The sequence below is a fragment of the Sitodiplosis mosellana genome, unplaced genomic scaffold (genome assembly GCF_009176505.1).
Source record: "Sitodiplosis mosellana isolate CC-2019 unplaced genomic scaffold, AAFC_SMos_1.0 Smas_scaffold_4527, whole genome shotgun sequence".
In the NCBI taxonomy this organism is placed as follows: domain Eukaryota; kingdom Metazoa; phylum Arthropoda; class Insecta; order Diptera; family Cecidomyiidae; genus Sitodiplosis; species Sitodiplosis mosellana.
The window spans coordinates 1-16,956 of record NW_022599769.1 but is presented as its reverse complement, the minus strand read 5'-3'; the positions used below and the strand labels follow the sequence as shown (position 1 = coordinate 16,956).

General features: G+C 33.3%; 3 protein-coding genes across 4 annotated transcripts; all 3 read left to right on the top strand.

Annotated features, from left to right (window-relative positions):
• The first annotated feature begins 5,482 nt into the window (after window positions 1–5,482).
• Window positions 5,483–7,188, top strand: LOC129572234 (odorant receptor coreceptor-like). Its single transcript, XM_055452180.1, has 4 exons — window positions 5,483–5,716; window positions 5,825–5,924; window positions 6,064–6,327; window positions 7,086–7,188. The coding sequence occupies exons 1-4, from the start codon at window positions 5,526–5,528 to the stop codon at window positions 7,140–7,142; spliced, it is 612 nt and encodes a 203-aa protein (XP_055308155.1). The 5' UTR covers window positions 5,483–5,525; the 3' UTR covers window positions 7,143–7,188.
• Window positions 7,189–7,832: 644 nt separating this feature from the next.
• LOC129572233 (venom protease-like) lies at window positions 7,833–10,444 on the top strand. The gene is made up of 10 exons (XM_055452179.1): window positions 7,833–8,170; window positions 8,260–8,318; window positions 8,514–8,577; window positions 8,651–8,716; window positions 8,783–8,843; window positions 8,911–9,071; window positions 9,233–9,318; window positions 9,385–9,572; window positions 9,650–9,708; window positions 9,787–10,444. Exons 1-10 carry the CDS (start codon window positions 8,107–8,109, stop codon window positions 9,888–9,890), a joined length of 912 nt encoding a protein of 303 aa, XP_055308154.1. The 5' UTR covers window positions 7,833–8,106; the 3' UTR covers window positions 9,891–10,444.
• Window positions 10,445–10,730: 286 nt separating this feature from the next.
• On the top strand, window positions 10,731–16,380 carry LOC129572232 (venom protease-like). Of its 2 annotated transcripts, XM_055452178.1 has the most exons (8): window positions 10,731–11,080; window positions 12,978–13,088; window positions 13,187–13,252; window positions 13,353–13,413; window positions 13,475–13,638; window positions 13,762–14,035; window positions 14,102–14,319; window positions 15,434–16,380. In XM_055452178.1, exons 1-7 carry the CDS (start codon window positions 11,005–11,007, stop codon window positions 14,268–14,270), a joined length of 921 nt encoding a protein of 306 aa, XP_055308153.1. In that variant the 5' UTR covers window positions 10,731–11,004; the 3' UTR covers window positions 14,271–14,319; window positions 15,434–16,380. The 2 variants fall into 2 exon arrangements, with proteins under 2 accessions (XP_055308153.1, XP_055308152.1); XM_055452177.1 differs by having other exon boundaries at window positions 10,735–11,080; window positions 14,102–16,380.
• Window positions 16,381–16,956: the final 576 nt, after the last annotated feature.

Below are 16,956 nucleotides of genomic sequence, written 5' to 3'. Positions count from 1 at the left end.
ATCAACATTCTCTTCAAATTGTCATGGATCTAAGAAACAAGTAAGAACTTGTTGAATAAATGATGACTTTGATGTTGCTTTTGATTTTTTCAGCACCAACCAATCTGTTCTATCTGTGCACTTTTTTCACATGTGTATGTCAACCACATGCCTTGAAACATATATGTCAAAATTTGATTGGTCCAACCAAATTTGATTTGATACAACAAAAACTCCCTTTGATTTTCTCATAACAATCACAATTCATTTTTATATATAGAAATAAGGTATATAGATTGTAGAGTCTACATTGTAGACCTTCATACGGTATTTACTCAATTTCATTTTCCGTTGATGTGGTTCAAAGTAATAATGTTAAACGTGTTAAAATTATTGGAGTCAATAAAATTATCATGAAAATAAACAACAAAATTTAGTGGAGTTTGTTTATGAGTCTAGAATATTCTATGGTAACAAACTTGTTAGCTTACGTAGACTACTTTGTCACGCGTGTAAGGTTGCACGTGTATAACTATGAATATATTTCGAGATTTCTTTATAAAAAGGATCGAAATTAAATATTGTTAAAAGTCTGAACCCTTTTCGGACATCTTTTTCATTTGCGACTACATTATGAAAAGTTCCCACGGGAAATGTTCGAATTTAGAGCGACCTTCAGTCCTTTTCGAGCCGATATTTCGTAATTATTTGAGGAACTTTTCTTCTAATTGTATCAAACGCGTAACAAAATCTAATAAACCTACGACATATGTATCAGTAATCAGTTCGAGGGATTCATAGGAATGACACATATTCGAGTCATTAGTTGACGTTTTGTTCTTCGACCGAATAACTTGTCTTTTATTCAGCGACAATATTCCATCCGTGACTATACAAACATCTTGTATTCTCAAGCAAAAAAAAGTTCATTAGTTTTCAACTTAAAACAATTGCGCATTTTCAATCAAAATGAAGCCACTGAAGACAACTCAACGTGTACTAGCTTTGATTTCGTATCCTGTTAATCAATCTCTTTGTTGGAGAGAATCGTTGGCTTGTACTACTTTAATACTCACATCCATAACTTCAAATTTGTTTGCTACATGGATGACTGCGTTATTTTTCCTAAAGTACAAAACCATCGACTCGCAACAATCGTTGTATGCAGTTTTTCAGCTTGGGGGAGCTGTGCACATGACATGTGCAATCACCATCACGTTCCTATCCCGACATAAATTCGCTGCTATCTTTGAACATTTGGAAGAAATTTATGACTCACGTAAGGATTCATTCATTTCGAATTATTTATTAGTAAAATTGAATGAAATAAAATATGAAAATGTCAACCTACCAATTTCATTCAAATAAACTTTTCTTCAACATAGATGCAAACGATGATTCATTTCGTTTTTTGGCCAAAGCAAACGATAAGAGTGAACAAATGTGGAAGTTTTATTTCAAATTCGCAATAGGTGGCTATTTCGCCGGTATGGCTGCAGTTTATATCATTTCGTTATTGATTTGTGAAGTGGTATATGGACATTTCGTCGCCAATTTCGTATTCCATCCCCTCAAATTAGTGTGAGTAGATGTAAATTGAATTTTTTTTAAATTAGAGGGTGTTATGGGTGTTATTTTTCTGCTGAGCTTGCCTGAGCTGAGTTGATTTTCTTGATTCAGGCACCTGAAGTGTTACTTAAGCTCTCTGTTTCAAATCGAAATTGCTTAATGAGAGCTTTCATATTTATTAAACTTTTACCAATTAGTACACCTTGGGATGAAGAAACACTTTATGGATATGTATTTGAGATATTATTCAATATCATTACTTCGATTGGCTACCTATTATACATCGGAGCACTTCTTATGCTATTCATTTCGATTAGTTTGCATCATCGAGCGTTTTATGAGCAATGGCGACAATCATTGGGAATTTTGGATTATCCAGCCGAACAGAAGAATCACCGTGAATTCTTTTGCCAGTTAATTAAATTGCATGAGACGATCACAAAGTAAGTTTCATTCGTAAAATCCCATTCAATATTACAGATTTTGAATGAAAGAAAAATCGACATTTTTCTAGATGGTTCGCCGAAACCGCAGACATGTACAGTCCATATATCATAGGTCAATCGATCTGTGGCATGAGTATGTTGGCCTGTGCCGTATTTCAAATTGATCTGGTGAGAATTCAATTTGACGCAACATTTTTTGGAAGAGTTTTTTTATTTTCTTCTTCAATGGAATATTCCTACTTTTACATATGTTCTTTTTCTCAAGAACTTTTTAACCAATCAAATTTTTTTTCATGATAAATCATCTGTTTCAAACTGTTTAGGAGCTCAAGCATATCGACTTCAACATTTTCCTCCTTTTAATGGCTGTTGCACACAGTGTATCGAATATTTTTTCCTTTTGCTTCTTTGGGAAATTGGCGTCTGAGAGTTTCGCTTGGATGGCAGACTCATTATTTGAATCAAACTGGCAGAGTTTGTCCGTTGAGCAGCAAAAAATGTTCATAATATTGATTGCAAACGCACAGAAACCGATCTTTTATCATGGGCTTGGGATGATTACAATGAACTTGGAAACATTTACAAGAGTAAGCATTGAAATTGGATAAAGATCCACCTTCTTTTGGCTAAAGAGAGAAAATTTATTAAAATGAATCATCTTAATTCTTCTAGATATTAAACAAGGTGTTCGCTGGTTATATGATGCTTAAAACCATAGCAAATGAGTAAAATTCTCAGAATATCAATCAACATTTCCATGATGTGGAATAATATTTCTGAAACCAATTCTCAGATAGTAACAATTAGTGGGAATAATCAAGTTATTGCCGTAACATATTTATCTTTATGTCTAAAATCGTATTTAAGCCAATTATAATTGGATAACTAATTAAGTGTTCTATTCGCATCAGAGAAAATATGTTCTTTTCATTTGAATTGTTACCAACAGCATATTATTTTGATTGTTTCTAATTAACACATAGAAAAGAGAATTATGGTCATGTGTTGAGTCATTTTCGAATAATAAAGGGTGTCCCAAAAGTACCTGACCGATTTCTTTTTTGAAAAAAATCTGCAATTACCGACGGATTTTTGTCATATTTGACAGGTGACATCTCAAAACTATAGGATTTAGTTCTGATAGGGCTTCCGACCCAATACATGACAGACAAACTAGTAATCGAACCCTAAGTTTCACACTACAAAAACAGTCATCCCTTAATATTACGAGGTATAAGTACCGAAGGACTTTTCGGTATCATGCACCGTCTTTTTGGATATGGTTTTTTCAAAGAACTTTTTCCTTCCATCTTATACTTTATTTTCACCGAAGAAACTGATTAGAAATTTTGAATAGTTTACGAGATATCGTTATTGAGCCAATTTCGGCTCGTTTTGGCCAAATTGGCCACGACCGGGACAAGAAAAATTTAAAATTTTAACTCAAATTGACGGTCTAGGACTTGACGAACATATCACATTAGATTTTTTTTTCCAGTAGCCTTAAAGTGATTTAGAGCAGTTCGTCAACACCTTTGTTGAAAAAACAACATTTTTTGACGAATTTTCCCTAATTTTTGACCGAAATTGATAAATTTTCTCAACAAAACCAATTTAATTCGTACAAAATATTTTTGAAAAATGTTGTATCGAAAGTCCATCACATTTTGGAGTCATTTGAACACGATATTCAATCGATCTATGTCGGAAAAATCAACATTTTCCCGAACTTTAGGGCTCAAATTATGCTCTAAAATAGAAGCCGCTGGTTTGGTCATAAATGGAAAAATCATATGAAATTCAACTCCGAACCAAATCCTATAGTTTTGAGACGTCACCTGTCAAATATGACAAAAATCCGTCGGTAATTGCAGATTTTATTCAAAAAAGAAATCGGTCAGGTACTTTTGGGACACCCTTTATATTATTGAAATTTTTTAAATTTTATTTTGAAAAATACGGATTTGTTGACAAAGAACCTGCATTTACAACAATCCTATTGACAAAACACGTGTAAACATAACAAAGATGAATTATTCACATCAGAGAAAAGCAATTGGATCCTTTGAATAGGGTTTTACAGTCCTGTACATCGGTACGTACGCTTTCTCCTCGGCTTTTCAGAGATGAAATATGAAGAACACTTTTCGAAGAATTGAATTAACATTGATTGACATCAAAATAGGTCGGGTCTTTTAGAATGGGTTTTGTTTAAGGTCCCAATTTCACTTTACCTACGGTCGTTAGTTAGTTTTTAGTTTGTTTGGTATATTATATATGTGTGTAATGATAATTTTTTTACATCAAAGTATGGAACATGTGCTGAAAATAATGAAGATTCAATGGGATACTTTCTGGTCGATAATAAATATCTAAGAAATATTTGCCCAGAATTCAAGAAAACAACAACAAATGAATAAATTATTATCACTTGAATAAAAACTTGTAAATAAAATGTGGTTTTGATTGAAAAAGTGGCGATCCTATTTGTCAACATACAGAAGGAAGTAGGTAAAAATCAAACTTTTAATGAAACCAACAACAACATTCCGAAATTAGCTTAGTTTGTTTTCATCGCAGCGATTGAGTGGATCAAAATAATATTTGAGGAGATCCTAAGGTTGAATTGAAATAACTTGAAATACGTTTGACTTGTGATGTGAATTTGACAGCTGATATTGAGCACAAACACCACCTGGATAATCTGAAGCTACATCAAATAAATAAATAGATCGATATAAACCGCAAATTGGACTTGACTTAAAATGATACCATTGGCAACAAATCAACGAGTTTTAAGTTGGTTCTGCGTTCATCCTCTCGATGATGAGCCAAGCATTCGTGAAAAAGCCTTTTGTATTTTATTTACTGTTATGGTTTGGTTTGGAAACCTAAGTGCCATATTAGCTACGGTGGTTTTTCTATGGAAATATATATCAATTGATGTGGAAATATTATTGTATGGAGTTTTCCAACTTATTGCTCTTTTGTCAATGACAAACATCTGTTTAATTTTACTTATCTCACGACGCAAAATCGCTCACATTTTCAAAAGTCTATCAGGAATATACGAAGAAAGTAAGATGTCATTTGTTTAAAACCTTTTCGAAACAAAAATAAATACATACCATAACAACTCATTTCGGTTCATGTAAACCGGCACACCTTGTTGTAACGAGAAGTATGATATTCATTTTCAGATCGAAATGATGAATTTATGTTGAGGGCCAACGATCAAAGTGAATGGATTTGGAAGAACTACTTTAAATTCATATCGGGTGGATTTTTTGCTAGTACTATTCTATCTAGCATCATTACAACTCTCATTTGTGTAATATCGACTAAGGATTTTGATGTAAACTCGGTGTATCATCCGTATAGAAATGTGTAAGTATGGATTTCTCACTTTTCCCTTAGCATTAAGAAGAATTGCCATGTGTATGACAATGATAATTTAAAAAAAAAACACACACATCACTTAGATGGCCATGGAATCAAACGACGATTTTTGGGTACTTCTTCGAGATATGTATGGCTCTCATCGTCGGCGAAGGGTATTTTATTTGTAATGGAGCGCTGCTTATATTATTCATATCATTATGCTTACATCATCGAGCATTTGGTAGAATGTTTCGACGTTGCGTGTTTGAATTGGAAGATCCCAACCGAGATGCGTTTGAGGTTTTACGGGTGATTCACGATTTTCATAAAACGATCAAAGGGTAATTCTCATTTTTTTCAAAATGAAAAAAAAAAATACTTTTTCTGAAGCTTCATTCTTGACACTTATGAATGTAATTAACCCTTGACTTTAACATTGATTCTGTTAGGTGGTTTTCAGAAACATCAGAAGTGTACAGCCCCTATATTTTGGTTCAATTAATTTTTACTGTACTCATGATGATTTGTTTGCTTTTCCAATTGGACCTAGTAATTCTTTATCTAAATTAACTCTTACCTCACATCACTCTCTTTCAAATTTCATCATTCGGATCGATTTCTTACGTTGGACCAACGTCGTTGGTACTTTGTATTTTTTATCTCTTTTCACAAAATCCCCCTTTTTTAGGAACTAAATCACATTGACTTCAACATCAATATAATTCTATTGACTTTTGCAACCAGCGCATCAAACCTATTTATCTACTGTTATTTTGGTAAAATGGCCACCGAAAGCTATGCGCAAATATCGGATTGTTTGTTCGAGTCAAATTGGTATACACATCCAGTTAACTTGCAAAAGCATTTCATCCTTTTGATAGCGAATGCACAGACATCACTTTTCTATCATGGATTCGGATTCACAGTGTTAAACTTGCAAACATTTAATACGGTAAAGCACAAAGGGTTAGACACAAATTCATACACTGCAACATTTTTGAGTGTAAAGACTAATGTTGAGTTGGGGCAATATAGAGGTTTCAACTATTTTAAGATGAATTTATATCGAAATTTGGGTAAAATGAGTTATTTTCTATGCGTGTGTCCAAACGGCTACTGTTCATATACGCGCTAATACATAGGCACGTACATGTATTGTAAATTTTGTACTCAACAACTTATACAATACATACAAATTCACAGACTCGGCACCAGTGCGTGTCTATGTATTAGCGCGTATATGAACAGTAGCCGTTTGGACACACGCATAGAAAATAACTCATTTTACCCAAATTTCGGTGTAAATTCATCTTAAAATAGTTGAAATCTCTATATTGTCCCATCTCAATATTAGTCTTTACACTCAAAAATGTTGCAGTGTACTTAACAAACACTCGACGATACTAGAATCTACTCGGTGCTATTCGGTGCCATTTGGTTCAGTGTAATGTGTAGTATACACAGAGAACTGTCAAAGTCAACTGAGTGTTTTGAGTAGTTTCGAGTTTACATGCACAGATGTACTCGGAACTACTCGGTGCAGAATGAGACAAATTCGTCAAAACTTGTACATTAGAAAACTGTGTCTACCCCCTTTGTAAAGCATTTAGTAAATTAGTATTTGATATGAATTATGTTTTTATCATTAAATACAAATCACGTGGAATTTTTTGTGTTCTTACAAATAATGTTGGGTTGTTTCGTCAACAGATGTTCAGAACTGTAATCACGTATTATATGGGGCTTAAAACGTTGACATCCAAATGAGTAATTACAACTTCGGCTAATAATCAAATATCTTATCACATCATATTTGTATGAATCATACTGACACATTCGATTAAAATGAATAACTATATCTGGCTTATATTTATGAATTGCATGATATCGAGTGAATTCATTTTACTTTCAAATTTATTACCGTGTTGATTTCTGAGGAGAATCTATACTAAATTGAATGAAATAATAATCAAGTGTACTTGTTTCTGTTTAAATAAATGTTGTGATATTGAATGAACATTTTGTTGTTTTATCAAGATTTGAGATCACCAACTTGTTTTGCTTTCCACAACTATCAACATTATTTGACATGAAAAATGTGAAACGATCAATCTCATCCATTCCTGGAATACAGCTTGAACTGACGAAGTGTTCAAATTCAAATGTTTCGAAGAATTTTCTGATTTTAAGCAAATGGGTTTGGGTTTTTTTCTTTCAAAGTGTTGCAACTATATACATAGAAGTGACTCAGAATAAAAAAAATTCCCAAGAACATTTTAATCAACGAATGGAATGCTAAGGTAGAATTTGGCAAAATCATGTATGATAATAAAGACAATTAAATCGCGTCTCATGTTGAAACCGGTTTTTCTGGATGCCAGCTGAGCAATTCTACCGACATACATCGTATGTTAAAACCAAAGGTAACGTGTTAATTGCACGGCGCCGTTGCAAGTGGTTTACGGATGGATAAATCAAGCGTATAATCTACCGATCAGTTTAGCTGTGATTCTCGACTGAAGCGAAGATTGAAATCGAATTAACTGCAAGTGTTCGACTTGGTCCATCGAGCTGCGATTTGGTTCGAATTTATTTTTACGATTTTGTTACTCTCGTTAACCACAAAATTTCAATTAGAGTAAATTGTTACATTGGTGAAAAAAACTAATTTTAATCAGTGAAATTGTGTTCAGTCGTGTGAAAAGTGAAAACAATACAATTCTTTTCAAAAATGAGAAGTCTGTGCTCAATATTGTGCTTAGTAATTTTTATCGTTCAAATAAGCAATGCGCAAGGTCAGTAATTTTAATGAAAATTAAATACGGTTTATTGTGTGTTAGGACATTATTTGATTGTCATGACTGTTTTTCATCGAAATCATCAGGTCAAAATAATCCACATCTGCTGACTGAATGGGAAGGATGTGGGATTCCACCGCCACAGGTATTTAAAATACTTATATCGAATTTTCCTTCATTTCTTTCATTCCCTCTTGAAATATTATCCAGACGATTGCGAGAAGTGTCCGTGGACCAAAAAAAAATCACTTACGATTTCAGTCATGATTTTCTTTATTTACCCAGTGTCAAGTGCTTGTACATTTTTTATCAACATTTTTCTTTTTATTTTGGCCAAAAGGTGAGACAAAAGCGTGCGGCGGGATTGCGGCAATTTGTAGTTGGTGGAATTAATTCACCTCAAGGTTAGCTCACAAATCAACTGATTTAGCCTAAGAATGACATATTAACAGCGATTTCTTGAACTTGTATTTTCAGGCGGTTATCCATGGATGGCATTGCTGGGCTATGTGAACAATTTGGGCGAACAATCTTGGAAATGCGGTATGATTGACTGTATATCATTGTGTTGATTAATAGGTAACATGTAAAAACTCTCCACTAAAATAGGCGGTTCGTTGATTACATCTCGACATGTGTTGACCGCAGCTCATTGTGTCATTCGAACTTTGTATGTAGACTGATTCAACAAATGTTAAAGATTCAAGATATTAATCATTTTTCGTTGAAATGCATAGAACACTAGCCAGATTTGGTGAACACGATATCAATTCAGATCAGGATGGGCCAGTTCAAGATATTAATATAAATCGAAAAAATCGACATCCGAATTTCAACAAACGACTTGGAACAAATGATATAGCAATTTTACACCTTGAACACGATGTCATATTCTCAAGTGAGTCATGGTTTATACAATCCTTTCTTTTCCATTCTCGCTTTCAATTCGAAGAAGAAATTGAAGCACCAGCTTGAAGATTAGAAAGAAATCTAAAGAACTCAACTTTATTCCATCCAAATAAAACTAATTTTGATTTTGAATTTAAATCTGTTTAATAGACCGTGTCCGACCAATTTGTATACCGACCGATGAGCCAATGCTGAGTCGTTCATTTGTTGGTGAAACAGTGTCTGTGGCTGGTTGGGTAATCTAATAATAATTATCACATTAATATATATTAATTATTTGATATTATAAAATGTTCGTTTAGGGTCGATTACAAGAGGGTGGACGGTCATCAAATGTATTACAAAAGTTACAATTGCCAGTTCTCAACAATTTTGAATGCAAAGAACGATTCCGGACACAAGGTCGATTACTTTCAGAAGATCAATTCGATAACTCGATCATTTGTGCCGGTGATTTGAATGGTGGTCATGACAGCTGTCAAGGAGACAGGTAAATTCACAATTAGATTCAATGTCAAACAATATTTCCATGAATTTCACTCACCGTTTGGTTATTTTTTTTATCAGCGGCGGACCAATGATGTATCCAGTTCAAGTTGGTGGTCGATCTCTATTCTATCAAATCGGTATATTTTCATTTTATCTCTCTCTCTCTCTGTATATATTTTCATGGCCATTTTTACATACGTTTCATTTTTTTTTAGGAATAATTTCGTACGGTATCGGTTGTGCCAGAGTCGACACACCTGGCGTTTATACTCGTGTTTCAGAGTTTATCGACTGGATTCAGGATGAGATTTATCAATAAAACCTTTAAATTTACCGAATCATCACCGATATCAAATCCAGAATGCATTCAAGTCAACGCCTCCTCACAATTCCATCTCCTCTTAGTTACAGTCCCTGCACAGTAACACAATGATTCTAGCAATGTTGAGATTTGACACTTAACTTTGTTTTAGTACCATTTGCTCTAAAAAAAGTTCAAAAGTTCTATGATAAATACATGAAGCTTTGATTTGTGATTTAGTACATTTTGAACTTTTTCTAGTACAAATGGTACTTAAATGGATTTTAGTGCCAAATTTCATATTGCGGTTCTAAAAGTTAAAACCATCGTGTTTACTGTGTGTTTGTTCATACATTGAGTATAAGGTTAAGCAATACATGGAGGAAATACGAAACGTTAAACAATACATGGAGACTTACTCATTCATTTACCAACCTTCTTCTCATATCGTTTGTCTTTTAGCATATAGAATATATTATACTAACTGTATTAACTCGATTAAATAATTAAATTCAACTCATAATAATATAAACTAAATTGTGTTGTTTAGTTAATTACTTACTACTAGAATGGACTTTGAACCATGCACAGCCATCTCAATTAAATGAAATGTCGATTGAGAACTATATAAAAAAAACTTAAAAAAACTAACATTGGTGTCTCTCCCCTTGTTCAATACACATTTAAAAGATGTCATTTCATTATAAATCGAATGCCTAAACCGGTTTTTCTGTATATCATCAATGCAACACAATGTGTACTTTTTTGCCATGACCAAAGACAACGTGTTCTTTTCAATACAACGCACCGGGCGATCAGTGGTAAACAAACGAAACGAATTTCGTCATCGTCACACAACGAATCGATATAAAACGGTTCATAAAGATCATAAAGATGTTTATATCGCTTAGTTGATCGCAGTATTTTGATGAAATCATAAGTGTATGTGAAGACGGGATTCACATTTTTTTTTCTTTGCGGTTTGGTGCATCCCCATCGACGAGTACGCACATAGTCGTGATTTGGTTCTTTATAAAGAATTTTCGACTTTTGTTACATCGACGCAGATTAGATCGCAGTTGAAAGTGAATTTTTTCCTCAAATTTTCATAGTGTTCAAAGCGGAGTTTAAAATGGAAAATAAATATCTATTGCAAATAACGACCTTAGTTCTTTTTACTGGACAAATATTCGAAATCAATGCACAAGGTTGGTTGTTCCCACTAATGTCATATTCTTTGTTGGATTTGATTTATGAAAATGTTCTGTTTTGCCCTCGATTGTGTTTATCTCATGAAATAAAAACAGTTTTATTGGTGAAGTAAGAAATGCCTAGGGGCTAGGAACAAATTGTGTCATTCGTATGTATTCGCATATATTCATGCGTTCGTGGCTTTGTTATTGCTGTTGTACACTCACTGCGCTGCGAATGTCTCGTATACACAATCACAATAATTCACGAATATTCGTACGAATTCGTCTCAAGCGCTTGTGTTCCTACCCCCTAGAGAAATGCTAAAAATTAACTTGATTAAAATAAACCTTTAGATTGTTCTACATCTCATCAACAGATTTGCAACGCACATTTTCTGACAATTTCTTCCGATGTTCCCGAAACATTTATTGCAAAAAGTGTTTTTGTTTTTTTAGAAATAATTTATTAACTTGACAAAAACGGTGATTTAAAAGAGAAATAAAGAAAGTGTATGAGTGATGAAGATCGGCGTCGCTATAGCTGAAGCTTAAGCAAAAAAAACGTATTTATCCCAGCTAGCACAATTCTACTTAGCGTATTCTTATCCAATTCTAGAACAGAATAAGCTATTCTTATCGTATTCTATAAGAACTCAATAAGAACAGGGTAAGGGCATAAAGGGCCACATCTTTATTCCGATATGTACGCGTAAGATCTTCTTATTGTACACTATAAGTACAGTTTAAGGCTCCACTGGGAACATCAACAGCCGCCGGAAAAGAATAAAAAATATTTTTGCCTTCCACATTTCGTTTGTCATTATTCTTTTTACTTTCTATTTTTATTTTTTTCATTTTTTCTCCATTGTTTTTTTTAAAATTATTTTACAAGTTGTAGATAATTTCAATTTTATTTTCATGTTCATTTTATTTTTTTCTCTTAAATAATTTTTATTTTATCCGTTGAGTGCCGAACCTTGGTTCTCTCGATCTCAATGCCTGCCAGTTGAACATCTCACCCATACGCACATGTTGCCTATAGTACGAGTCAGCGCATTTATAAAGTATTATGTTCCACAGAATAAGCAAAGAAAATAAGAACATGTTATCATGAACATGTCAGATTCTATACTTAACTTATATTCAAAACGTGCACATGTTAAGAACAGTGTATTTTAAGAACATTTTGTGAATATTTTAAGAACAAGCACAGAATATACCTCTATTCTTTGCATATACTTATATTTGAATACAATAAGAACATTACAGACACTAAGAATAAAATTCGAATAAGGTTTAAGCTAAGTAGACGCTAAGAATAGTTGTGCTAGCTGGGATGTTAGAATGTATGTTGTTCTGAACCAGGTTCAAGGACATCCGGTGTGGAAATTTTCTGACTGACTAAATCGATTAATGGGACATGTTGACTGACTAAAAGCGATTTCATCGAACAAAATAAACTCAGGTTAACTTTAATCACAAAATCACTGTTAGTCAAAATGTTCCAAATTAATCGACGGACTGAAAGAATGACTAAACGTGATTATCTCCATACAAAATACTTGATTTCAATCAACTTAGCCAGTTTCAGTTGGATACAGCTACATGAGTGACTGTTAGTCATTTTATTTGAACACGAGGTGAAATCAATAAAACCTGCTTCATGTCTGGTTCAATATCGAATTAAATATTTGAAAGGCCGTCAATAATTTATGAAATGTATTCTACATTCTGAAAGCGGCCTGTAAGACAAATGAACTAAGTCTATATAACATTTATAAAATATATAGTTCATTAGGTGAATTGTATTGAACATAAATCCATTCATTTTTTTTTAAATAAAGAAGAAGAAGATGAAGACAGAATAAATGTTTCAAACGACATAACAAAAATACACTTCTTTCTGTTTTAGCTCCACCGGGTGGTATTTTAGGGCGTTTGCTGACAGAAGATGAAGGATGTGGCATTCCAAAAGTCAAGGCATCCGTTTTTCGAATTGTTGGTGGTAAAGCAGCACCCCGAGGTAAATCATTGAAAGAATAGTTAGAGAGAGAGAGAGAGAGAGAGAGAGAGAGAGAGAGAGAGACGAGTAAATTTTAATCTTTCGATATGTAAATGCAGGTGGTTTTCCATGGATGGCATTGCTTGGCTATCAAAACAGTATAGGTCAAATAGCTTGGAGATGCGGTATGATTTATTTAGTTATTTACTCTATCAGAAGAATCCATAGAGAAGATATTCAATTATTTTGGAAAAATTTACCATATAAGCTTCTTCATCTTAATAGGTGGTTCACTGATAACATCTCGTCACGTGTTAACTGCGGCCCATTGTCTTAGACCTTCATTGTAAGTTGAAAAATTGAAAAAAAAAGAAAGATTTTCATTGGATTTTCCATCCAATTGTTAGGATTAAAGTAAGACTTGGTGAACACAACACTGATTCGGATGAAGATGATGATACAGTGCAAAACATTGGAATCCTCCGGACAAAAATGCATCCCGATCACAATAAACGTGACGGAACAAACGATATTGCAATTTTATACCTTCAACATGATGCAGAATTTTCAAGTGAGTCTGTCCAATTGTTGATCAGTTTCCATCCTTTCTTTTTCAAATGCTTCGAAGAAGATGAAGCAAAAACTAAACTTTAATTTATCGAAATTAATTTTCAAACTGAAATCTATTTAATAGATCATGTGCGACCAATTTGCATACCAACTAATGAGCCATTTAGAAGCCGTTCGTTTGTTGGTGAAAAACCGTTCATTGCCGGTTGGGGTCGACTGCAGGAAGGTGGAAAAACGTCGATTGTGTTACAGCAGCTCGAATTGCCAGTTCTCGAAAATTCCGAATGCAAAGAACGATACAAAAAACAACGTAAATTTATTTCGGATAATCAATTCGGTGGATCGGTTCTTTGTGCCGGTGATTTGAATGGTGGCCGTGATAGTTGTCAAGGAGATAGGTAAATTTAATGTCAATACACAATTTTCATGCATTTCACTCACCATTTGATTTCAATTTCTATCAGCGGCGGACCAATGATGTATCCAGTTGAAATTAGTGGTGATCGATATCGATTTTATCAAATCGGCTTAGTTAGCTATGGCATAGGCTGTGCGAGAACCGATACACCTGGCGTTTATTGTAAAGTTCAAAATTTTGTCGACTGGATCCAAGATATTATTGAAGACAGTTAACAGTAATATAGAGAGAATATTTAACATTATTCTCTATATTATCAGATAGGTAATGCAGAGAGAACATTTGAATTAAGTGCTCCAGTGTTAAGATCAAATGATTGTTAGAACTTTTTACTTGATTTGAACAGAATATTTTTAACTTTTGTTTAATAAAATTATTAAGTCAATGTTTACAGTTTTTTATACAGTGTTCATACTTGATTTTTGTTATTCAATATTTACATTGAAAAATCATTATATTATTATGTATTTTATTCATTCGAATACGGAAAATTGAAAAAAATTAAATTAAATTTACGAAAATGGAAAGCTAAAGCAGAAATTGGCGAAATCTTGAATAAATACAATAATTCGCATCTGATGTTTAAACTGGTTTTTCTGAATGTTAACTGGGCAAAACCACGCATGTTTATTGCATGATATGAACGAAGGCATCACGTTACTATAGTATGCGGGCGATTGATATATACATGAAGCGAATATTGACACTTGAGCACAACATATTGATGCTAATCAATAGTCTAGCTCCGCAAATCGATGAAAGCAAAAACCAAAACACGATTCATATCAGTTTTTTTGATTTAGTGTATAGAAGTAGCGGCAAACATTTCGCTTTATTTATTCAGATTCTCTTAATCTCGACTAACAATTAGGTCGCGACTCTTGATTTTGTTTCTTTTTCTTATTTTGCTTTACTTTTATTTTATCAATAACAAAAACTTGAATTTAATTAGATCAAATCGTTACATAGATATGGAAAATAAACAAAAAAAAAATTCCAATGAAATCATCTTCAGGAATAGAACCTGTTTATCCAGATCGCATCTGTGCAAAATCAAGTCTACTGACAACAAAAGACAACATTGTATCACGTTCACTGAAGACACGAACGAATCGATTAAATTGTTGAAAATTATCTGGGCAAAAATATATCTGGGCATTCGAATAAATAAAATACACATTGTGAATATATTCGATTTTTCAATGTAAACATTGAATTAATAAAGAACTCATTGTTTCGGCTCAATAATAATTTATACAATACGTCATTAAATTGAAAGAATATCGATTGATTCTTAACAAATTGTGTGTTTCATAAAGCAAACGCCGTCTTGATTTGGTTAATTTCTAATTAAAAAATTTCTCGATTTTATTTTTAGGTTATTTCTTCGAACTTCATTGATGACATTTAATTAGCATAGTTTAATTAGCATTAACGAACGATTTGGGTAAACAGTCTCGAAAATACGGTATGATCAACTATTATATTTTATTAATTAAATATAAAAATTCTTCAAGCGATTTTCCCAGAATTCTTAAATGGTCAGGTTTTCCAAATGGCAATAAAATTTTGCACAAAAACTGAAAATCAAATTCTTCAAGTCAGTTGGAGTCATTACACAATTTCAAATTAAAAATTGAACCTGTTTGCCGGGACCTCCTCGAAGGCATGTATAACTTATCTGCTAACGAACAAGAATAATTGGGAATGAGAATCGAATGACATTGAAAATCTCATCTAAAAATGTTTTCGATTTTTCAAATCATGCAACCTATTTGTATAATTAGAATTACGACCAAATTCTGAATGGTGAATCAATGTTCACCTTCAAGTAGGCGGCTTCCATCAAATCATATGAATTTAAATGACATACGTTTGAACGAAATTAAGCTCATCGCATGTGTCATGCGAATTGAATAACGGAATATGAACGGAACTCCCTGAGAAAATCAATCAATTCGAAGTTTGAACTGCTTCGATAGGTCATTTATAATTTTAGAAATCGAATTCGAACAGTGAAACCTTACAATATCCTAATCACACGGTTTATTGTTTCATTATTTAATCAATTGATTTTTCAAGTACTCCACTATTGCAACTGTTTCGTATCGAGAGATTTTTACTGCGTAATTGACTTTCCCTAAACAATGATAAGAAAATTCATGATAAGATAGTTCACCCCGCCTTCAGAATGAACTTTTTTCAAAAATATCTTAAAAAATTATTGTCAAATTCCTAAGTTAGTTGAAAGTTACTAAAGTATATAACATACGAGAGAAATAAAATTGTAATGAAAAAGCAATAAACAGTACAGTATTAGCTAAACCAATGCTCTTCTTTTCCTCTTTTTGCCATGCCACAAAAGTGAACACGAGATCGAATCAATAGCCATTTCCTTGATCCGATTTTGTTCAGAATTTGGGTGTAGCTTCCTTTGGACTTGCCGTTGTGCACTGTATATTGTGACCGTGATGTCCGATTCTGAAAATCCGGTATTTGAGCTAAATGCTTTGACTGATTTTGCTGGAAATTTGAACAATATGCTTGTCTTTTAGACAAACTATATCAAATACAATGTGCAAAGACATGTTATCGTGTACCTCTGCGTCCATTTGTACCTACATCCAGCCTTTCTGATCATGAAAATAGTAAACAATACAGCGGCACCTGGGGACTAAGTGCAATGTGTCATACTTTCAACGTTTGAACTAACACAGACGCACTTACACAGAAGCATACTTGTTACAGCAAACTATGTGCATGATTCTCTATTTCTCCAACCAGTCGCCAGGTGCCGCTTTATTGTTCTTGTTTGGCGTTTCCTATCTATTTGTACAGACGATCAGAGAGGCTGCCTACATTAAATAGTTGTGGTAAGTCGTGGAAGATAACGATGACCTT

Excerpts from the sequence above, each read along its gene's own strand:
- LOC129572232 (XM_055452178.1), top strand. The coding sequence starts at position 11,005 with ATGGAAAATAAATATCTATTGCAAATAACGACCTTAGTTCTTTTTACT. Across the intron at positions 13,089-13,186 it reads TGGTAAAGCAGCACCCCGAG|GTGGTTTTCCATGGATGGCA; the intron begins GTAAATCATTGA and ends ATGTAAATGCAG. Across the intron at positions 13,253-13,352 it reads TCAAATAGCTTGGAGATGCG|GTGGTTCACTGATAACATCT; the intron begins GTATGATTTATT and ends TCATCTTAATAG.
- LOC129572234 (XM_055452180.1), top strand. The coding sequence starts at position 5,526 with ATGGCTCTCATCGTCGGCGAAGGGTATTTTATTTGTAATGGAGCGCTG. Across the intron at positions 5,717-5,824 it reads TTTCATAAAACGATCAAAGG|GTGGTTTTCAGAAACATCAG; the intron begins GTAATTCTCATT and ends TGATTCTGTTAG. Across the intron at positions 5,925-6,063 it reads TGCTTTTCCAATTGGACCTA|GAACTAAATCACATTGACTT; the intron begins GTAATTCTTTAT and ends CCCCTTTTTTAG.
- LOC129572233 (XM_055452179.1), top strand. The coding sequence starts at position 8,107 with ATGAGAAGTCTGTGCTCAATATTGTGCTTAGTAATTTTTATCGTTCAA. Across the intron at positions 9,573-9,649 it reads GACAGCTGTCAAGGAGACAG|CGGCGGACCAATGATGTATC; the intron begins GTAAATTCACAA and ends TTTTTTTATCAG. Across the intron at positions 9,709-9,786 it reads ATCTCTATTCTATCAAATCG|GAATAATTTCGTACGGTATC; the intron begins GTATATTTTCAT and ends ATTTTTTTTTAG.